The following is an 8,863-nucleotide window of genomic DNA, read 5'->3' on the forward strand; positions in this document are numbered from 1 at the left end:
AAAAACCCACCAAACCAAATATATTTGAATCTGAAATACAAATTGCACAACTTGGTGGATATTAAATTTGCCGACAGGTGCTATTAACCTGTATCTCACTTTTTTCTGCACTTAGAAAATAAGAGTAATGCGAACAGTTGAGAAGTGCTGACTTTTTAGGTACCACAACTACAGTTAAGGATGGTCTTGTTCTTCCTCACCAGAGGAGAGTTAGTAGGAACTGACTATTATTTGCATCCAGGATTTTATTCTCCTCCCGTCATCACTATGAGCAGAGAGGGCTCAGACAGCCAGGATGAGAGCACAAGCCTGGGATCCTGTTATTGCAGGTAGTGACCGACCTCAGAGTTTTAGCCAGTCCTTAACACTTAGTGCATCTCTTCTGACAGTTATAGATTGGAATAATATTATGTATCTCCTTGGGCTGAACTTCTGTGAAGCCTGAGATGTTTTTGAAAATTAGAAAATACAGCATGAGGAATTGAATTTGCTACTAGAAACCAGGTGGGATAGCAAGCTGCGGCCAAACTAACTGTTTAACGATCTAAAAACTACTCTGGCAAGTTTTCAGAAGAGAAAAGACAGATGGAAGGAAAACCAAAATAATACCCACTTCTTCTAAATCTACACAGCTGTTCAAGATTGCAGAGTAAAACTTGGCCTGATAGATTTTAGTCAGTCACAAAAATCTTATCACTTGTCACTTTATGAAGACAAAAAGTGTGCCTTCTGCATGTGACGCTAATTTTGTAAAGCTGGGTGCATGTTACTAGTCGTTTCTGACTGGCTAGATCAGGAAGTAACCTATTGCAGATCATTTGTTTTGCCCAACAGACTTGCACGTTATGGTTAACAAAGCATTGCAAAATAGATTATAAAGGGTTCTTTTTTCTTCTCCATTTTTCTGTTTCAGATCCTAATTTTTCTCCTTTATTATTTTTATCCTTTCTTGGCATTATCAAGGTACTTCTGTTGGCAATGAAGCAGAGGTAAAACAATTAAAGAGGTAAAAACCTGTCTATTTTTTTAAAAGAATATTTCATTCCTAAAAAATGAGAACAGAACAAAAATTTAAAAAAAACAATTAAGGAATCAGTCTTTTCCTCTGCAGAACAACTTAATATGAGGAACCACCGGACTGTATCGTTTGAGTGAAAATGAAGCAGTGATGTCTGTGGTCCATTCTGGAACCAAATTCCTGTTGTAATCGGTGGCAGTTAGCACTAGATCCTAGAAATCATATACTTGCAAATTACACTGTACTTTTTTCTCTTTTTTTAAACAGGTTCACTCCTTTTGCAAATGGACCAGATGACACCCCAGAGGAGATTCTGGCCAGGATTGGCAGTGGCAAATACGCACTTACAGGAGGAAACTGGGATTCAGTATCTGATACTGCAAAGGTCAGTGAACACTTCTCAGATTTTGTTCTTGTTCTCTGAAAGGGGCTAGCAGTCTGCAGGTGTAACAAACTTAAGAGAGAGATAGTCAGAAAGGTTATTTCTCAGTGCCTCATGAAATAAAAGCTTGCTTCTTTATGCTTATACCACTCTGCATGAAATACTGTGTCAGGAATTTTGGTAGTTTGTTTCCTTAAACTAGAGCATAATATAACGCCATCAGTTGTGAATGCTCTGGAGATTGAAATAGCACAGAACTCTTTTTTGGTGCAACTGAACTTTTAAAAGAAGTGTAGGGTTGTCAGTGCCACAAATGTATGGTCCCTACGTGAATCACCTTTTTGCTCCTCAAAGTTACAGAGGAGCAGACAGGTTACAACCTAGCATTTTTAAGTCCTGTACAGTTCACAGTTTTGGCTGCCCATCTATCACAAAGCATGGAAAACCCAGGAGATAAAATACATCTGGTGCTGAGACTTCTGGGCACGAAGCTGTGTACTAGTCTATGAGACAGGTAGGTGGGCAGGAAAGGTGGCAAGCTTCCAGTTGCCTGACATTAATCAAAAACTTTGACAGGATTTAGAGATTCCTGCAAGAGATTTCAGGTTTAGCAACTGGTAGTATCCAATGGAAGAACATTCATATATCCCACCACAAAACTGCGAGCAATCCTAGTAACATATTAGTCTTGCTACCAACACCTATGAGCCTCACAATGTATTTTTCATCAGATGTCCAGTTTTGAAATTAAAATGTTCAGATGTGGTAGCACTGATCTTATTGAATTTTAGCCGCCTGAATGTTAGATTTCTATTCTAAGCTTCTTTTGCAAGCATGTTTTGGAGTCAGTGAGGAGATGCCTCCCGATGGCAGCCTCTCTCGGTGGAGTTTACCACCCCTGCGACGTCACCGGTAACTAACACTCACTCAATAAGCTGAATTCCCTCCACGTTATCTTTTGACGGGATTATCAGCTGAGAGTTGAACATTACACTTGAAAATTTTAAAGATGAGACTTTACACTTAAAAAATACAAAGCATATCTGAAGTGCATCCCTCTCTCCATTGGACATGCTGGTGATGACACTGCCACCGGGAAGATCTTAGTAAAACCTGCACTGCTATTAACTACTTTTTCCCTTTTACTGTTTTATTCCTTTTAAACCCAGGACATTGTGTCTAAGATGCTTCACGTAGACCCTCATCAGCGCCTCACAGCAGTCCAAGTCCTAAGGCATCCATGGATAGTGAACAGGGAGTACCTGTCTCAAAACCAGCTCAGCAGACAGGACGTTCACCTGGTGAAGGTACGTCCTACACCCCTGCCTCTTCCTTCCTTGCAGAATGAGCTGTCATTTCTGTAAATATTCTGGAAAGTGACAGAGGAATTGGGAAGATTATTTGCCGCAGAGGCCAAATTTAATATGGCACTGTGTTAACAGTAAAGAGTTTTGACCTGCCACCTGCTTGATATTTTTAACTTCAAGCTGCCTTGTAATGACCTGGTGGCATTCTGTGCACATACTGCTACCCACCGCTTTTTGAGTCAGAGACACCCCAGTGTTTTGCCAGCCTAAATGTTTTTATCATTTCATGGAGACCATCCACGCATGTCCATTTTTCAGGGGACTGAATAGGGGAAGGGAGGGGAAACACATCAAAGAACTGAATTTCAGCCCAGCATTTTCTCTTTCTCTATTTTACAGGGTGCAATGGCAGCCACTTACTTTGCTTTAAACCGAGCACCTCAGGCACCAAGGCTGGAGCCTGTATTGTCCTCCAATCTGGCTCAGCGGCGGGGCATGAAAAGACTTACCTCTACCAGGTTGTAGCAGTACCCCCAAAAGGCCTCTTTGAAAAATCACCATTTATTATTTGAGAAATTCACCTTTACTTGGCTAGCAGAACTTTTTTGGACAACTTGCACATGAAATCGCCAGAACTAGCAGAAGCCCAGCGTAAGGCAAAGTTCTCCTTTGCTCTGTCATTTCTTTTACATTCCAGCCAGGGTCCCGAGTTTAACAACTTCATAAAGATGTGCCAATTTTGCCAGTAGCTCTGTTTCCTTACTGAGATAAAGCCAAATAAAGTAGGTGTGCTCCATCCTTCCCACCCTAGGAATTACTATTTCTGAGTCCTTAAGATGTTCCATGGGAACACTGTTTTCATTTTGTTTCTCAAGAAAAGCACTTTTTGCTATGAAGAATGAAGTCGAGTTTGAATGTTTTCAGCTGTTGCAGCGTGCATCACGAGGGAGTGACTTGGCCGGTCACCAGTAGACATCTACTGATCTCCACTCACCCCAGGAAGAGTGAAGGCTGCAGAGACACATGAATAGTACCTTACTTGAAACAAGTGCTGTACAACATGAAGGGGAGTGAGCTGTCAGTGGTGGAAATACCTTCTGATTTCAAGAGATCTTTTGCACTTTGCCCCTGCCCTCTCTGGAATGACGCCAGCACCGCTCAAGCAGTGTGTGCCACCAGCCCTGACTTACTCGGAGGTCTCCGAGAGCAGAAAACCTCTGAGAAACTCGGTCCTCTGAGGAAATTATTGGGTCTTACGAGACTGTGGGAAAGCGTTCTCGTAAAACAGTGTGAGTAGGAGCCTGTGGATCAGGGGAGAAAAAGGTGTCTGGTCTTGGCCAGTGACCAGGAGGTCTGGGAGGACTAGGCGAGCGGGCTGGGGAACCGAGCAGAGGCAGGGAAAGGCGCGGGATGCTTTGAGGACAGTGGGCAAAAAGACCCGTGGCAGCGTGCTGGGGAGCACTGCCAAAGGGAACTAGGGTGCATGTGCCTGGGGGGCAAACTGGGACTCCCTTTAAAAGCGAGGGACGGTCCCTCCTCAGCGGCGGGTGCCGAAGAGGGTGGGTGGGCAGCCGGGCTGCCGAGGGGCCGGGTGGGTCGGTGCAGCCGTCCTCCCACCCCGTCACCGGGTCTGCTCACGGAGACCGGCTCTGGCGGGCCAGAGGGCCACCCTGGGGCTCCCTGCCCTTCCCTGGCTGCTCACCCGAATCCGCCTCCGTCGCCCGACGTTTCGTGTCCCTGCCTGGCCGTTCTGCTCTAGCAGAGCTAAACTCCCTGTGCCACGTGTGTGTGGAGAGTACCTGCTTCTGAAGAGTCCAGCTAACTCTGTTACAAGCTTTAATAATAATAAAAAATTATGAGGAGAAACGGGAGGATGCTCTGCTTTTATATTTATATAAATATGTACATGTGTATTTATATACATATAAAAAAAAGTTCTGTACCCTAATACCTGGATTTTCCAGGTTCATGGAAAGAAAACTGTGTTAAAACCGTCTCAGCAAAATGGACCTTTTTTCTCATTCCCTGATTTCAAAGAAAGTGAGCAAGGTTTGTGGTGCCAGATGTGAACTATTTTTTTATTCTTTTTCTTACCCATCTTGGCTTATGGTGGTCACAAGCTGACCAGGATACTTCTTTGTACTGCCTTTGTTAATTTTTATTTTCCAAGTAAATCTTGTCACCTCAGATGCTTTGTGGGAAAAGCTAATACACTATGTTGGCTTTTTTTCTGCTGTGATGGGAAAAAAAGGAAAATGTGAACATGGAGCTTCATATGCTAGAGATGGTAATTTTTCCTTGCTGGGTAGTATGTGTGTCTTGGTGCTGGACTGGAATTATCGGATCATTGCTTCAGAGTGTCCAAGGGAACAAGGAGTTGCATTTGCTATAGCAATATGCTTCCTAAAACAAGCTCTGTTCCAATGTTGACTGAAATTTGTTTGTTTGCATTAGTCTATTTTTAAATTTAAATTTATTCTTAATAATTTAAACCGATATTTAATGTTCAAGTTTATGTGCTGTGCACAGAGGACCGCTGCGAAGCAGCTCTCCTTGAAGCCCTTCTCTTTTCCAGAATAAACAATGCTGTGAAACTTCACACAGTGGCTGAATTGGCTTGGACTGATGTGTGCAAACATGCGCAGGTGTGTGTCTGTGGTTATATACACAGCAGCCCTCATTCTCTCCTCTGGCTAAGCTGTGCTCAGTATCGGCTTTTTGTTGCCTTTACACTTTTCCTCTTCTTAGAAGTTAAGTCTCATATATTTCCGCTAGCAGCACACCGCGAGGCAAGTCCACAGGCAAGGGATATCCTGGCTGATGCAGAAACGCTCTGGCCAGCCCTTGTTTCCCTGTAGGTGACTTCTGTCCTGGAAGAAGGCAAGGTGGGCACAAGGATGCTAAGGGCAACCTGGAGGGAAGGCTGGATTTTCTGGGGTCCCAGCTGATTTGTGCTGTTTCAACAAAATATATTTTTAATGGTCAGTGTAATTGTATTGTATATGGGCAGAAAGAGTGTTGTAAATATTATGTACGGTTTTTGTCTCCCCCTGAGATTTCCTGGTCATCTTCCATTGCTTCAGTTTGCTTTCTCTTGACAGCCATCGGAAACAGTCTAATTCCTTCTTGATATACTCAGTCTTAATTCTTTGAGCAGTTTTTTCATCTGAATATTATTGTAGGCCAAGCTCACAGGATGTTGCTCTTCCTGAAGTTTAATGGTTTAAATCTCTCCCTGATTTAGCTCTTTCTAACCCACCAGCTATCACCCTATTAACCATACAAGGTCTGGGCCACATACAGAATGATACATGTTGATGCTCATTAATTATTTTATAAGCCTAGAAATTACATATGAGGGGGTTTACTTATTAAGATTTCGTTGCCAGTGCATCCAGATGTATGCGCATGTGTATGTATATGTAAATACACAAAAAAAGTGCTGTCCCAGCTTGTCCAAATGAGGATAGAAGTGTAGTCAGTGCTTGAGGTGATACTTAGAAGAGTTTTGTCTGTCTGCGGCATTCTTGAAAATCTGTCATTGAAAACAGTAGTGGTTACTCTTGGTGTGGATTCGTGGCTGTGCCCATCCATGGAAGAAGCTGTCCCGTCCAGCCTCCCCTCTGTCCCAACCATGCATCCCCGTGCACCCCCAAGGCAGATCAGCCCCCCCTCCCCAAGACTTGCCATGGGAGGTGCTCCTCCGAGGGTCTTCTGTCCTGTTTCAGTCAAGATGAACCCAATTTAACCATTTCCACTGTCAGTCTTGCTGATCCAGCTCACTTGGACTGAAATACCAGAGCCTCCATCGCAAATCCAAGGGCAGAGAGGGAGGAATAGGCTGTTGGCACTCGTTATTTCATACTGATGGCACCCGCCGCCTCCCCTGGTCCAGCTGGATCCAGGCGAAGAAGCATGGCCATGGCCTAATTACTGCTACAGCTGCTTCTATACCAGCATCTCCTTTCCAGACTCCTTGCTACAGTATAGCTCAGCAATAAGCATTTATTCTTTCCAGGAGAAAACTTAACTGAAAAAAGCTTAGCGCCTTTCTCTCTCTCTTTCTCTCTTTTTAATCTTAAGGGACTTTTACTAAATGTTATGTTTAACTCCTGAAAGTCTAATAATCACTTTGAATTAGATCATACCATCTTGCAGGTTAATAGTCCACAGAGTGACGGAGTGCCTTAGGCTATTACAAAAAGTATAGTTACATTTCTGAGCCATCACGGCATGCAAAACAACGACCGTCCAAGGCACACTGAAGTGTGTGTGTCACAGACATAGTCAGCTCCTCTGGAGAGCCACTTTGAAAGCTGCCCAGGAGAGTCTGCCCGGCAGGGAGGAGGCATCTCCCCACACTTGGCGGAGCTGGACCCCACCTCGGCAGCTCCAGGACTATGACGAAACCAGAAGGCCCTGATGAAGAAGATCGTGGGAAGTTACCCCAGTTCCTACACAGCACCACAGGTTGTGTATATGGCAAAGGTGGGGGAGATGCTGCTCAGATGGAGGGCTGACCCCCGCCTCCAGTTCCCCATGAATTTTTACTTGTTTAAAATCTGTTTAATTCTTTCTGAGCCACTTTTAACAGCAGATAGCATTTATAAAGCCTGACTTTTTCAGCAAACCACAAGTGACCCTCACAGATACTTTGTAATCAATCTCTACATCAAAAAAAAAAGTCCATCTGACAATAGGTTCTGGTTTGCTTCTCCAGAAATTCATCTTCAGCAGCTCCCTCAGACAGCCCCGGGTACTGGGGATAACCCAGGCAGAGAGAGCTGGGAGAAGCACGTCGTGTGACATGACGTTGTGACATGATGTTGCGTGTCACGCTCTTACAAAGTACCAATTGTGTGTCCCTGTGCTTCGTCTAACCCTGAATGTACTGGGACTCTTCTCAGCCAGACTTGGGGCTGAATAGGTTTTGGACTGAGTTTGAAAGGGACGATAAATCTGTTGGCTTACAGGGTAGATCAGGCTCCGTTAGAAATCAGTATGCAGATCTTTAAGGGACAGGCTGGTTTTGCCTGCGTAGTGCAGTGCTCTCTCTAACAACTTGTACCCGGCTCTGGTACATCCGAATACATCCGAACCTTGGTCGAGTATGGCAGTTGCTCTATGTATATGATATGAATTATGCCAGGGCTTGGATCATCCCCTAAGCCACGAGTGCCACAAGAGTTTCTCATGCCGCTGGTCCACAGAGCTTATGCCAGCATATGCAAGTGCTGATGCTAAAAAAAGGCAGGCAGTCACTCTCTCTTGACCTCAGCTGCTCATCTGTCCTGTCGCACCTCCCTTAGCCAGGTCACCACCGGGCAAAGCAAAAGTCTGTGCGTCACAACAAGTGGCTGGGGACAGCAGGAAGGCTACAGCGTCTTTTTTGCCAGCAGTGCTGTCAACGCATTGGTGTGGCTGCAGCATCGGTGTCACCTCTGTCCCTCTGTTTCTGAGTTACGCCGAGCTGAGCCCAGGTGTGGCTCAGAGTCAGGGTGATAAACGATGGGATGTTTGTATAGCAGCAGGTCACCAGTGCCAAGCTGTGCACACAGAGGGGGACAACACGTCCAGGCTTCTGAAAATTGGCCACAAGTTCATATAAATGCCCTGAAACCAGCAGGTGTAGGGCCACAGATGACATGCCATGGGGACAATAATGTTGACTGTGTGTATTTTTGCCACCATTGCCTTTATAAAGAGGATAGAAAAAATCCTGGGGTTTGCTTTTAAATTACCCATTTTTACAGAGGAAATTCCTGGTTTTGTGGACTGCTACAGCTTTCTAGATCCCTAGTAGGAGTAAGGCAGACAAACATGGAAGATCAAGCAGATTGCTATAGCAGAAAATGAGATATCTTAGCTTTCACTGGAAAATTATTTTCATTCGGGTGTTTTAAAGCTCTGTCTTAAGATGTGTGTAGCAAAAACACCAAAGCAAATATTTAGAAGCAAAGTTCTCTCTACAGATGGTGCCTTTAAACAAGAGCCACGTGAGCTCCAGGGTCACATATCTGAATCTTAAAAGATAGGCAAGCAGCACAACTGGGCCAACCACCTCAGATATTCCTTACAGTAAAATAAAAAGGGCGAAAATAATGTTAATAAGATGCTTTATTATAGTTCATAAAAAAAAGGAAAATGTGCAAGCCC

At 44.3% G+C, this 8,863-nt stretch overlaps 1 protein-coding gene across 2 annotated transcripts in view; it reads left to right on the plus strand.

The window, feature by feature from the left end:
• Nucleotides 1-3,517, plus strand: part of RPS6KA2 (ribosomal protein S6 kinase, 90kDa, polypeptide 2) — a 305,814-nt gene extending 302,297 nt beyond the window's left edge. For both annotated transcript variants that reach the window (XM_010579888.1, XM_010579887.1), the window contains 3 exons: nucleotides 1,286-1,403; nucleotides 2,570-2,707; nucleotides 3,107-3,517. In XM_010579888.1, coding sequence (XP_010578190.1) covers nucleotides 1,286-1,403; nucleotides 2,570-2,707; nucleotides 3,107-3,232 — 382 coding nt within the window. In that variant the 3' untranslated portion in view covers nucleotides 3,233-3,517. The remainder of the gene's footprint in view (nucleotides 1-1,285; nucleotides 1,404-2,569; nucleotides 2,708-3,106) is intronic.
• The last annotated feature ends 5,346 nt before the right edge of the window (nucleotides 3,518-8,863 follow it).

The sequence above is a fragment of the Haliaeetus leucocephalus genome, unplaced genomic scaffold (genome assembly GCF_000737465.1).
Source record: "Haliaeetus leucocephalus isolate CR32 unplaced genomic scaffold, Haliaeetus_leucocephalus-4.0 Scaffold687, whole genome shotgun sequence".
NCBI lineage: Eukaryota > Metazoa > Chordata > Aves > Accipitriformes > Accipitridae > Haliaeetus > Haliaeetus leucocephalus.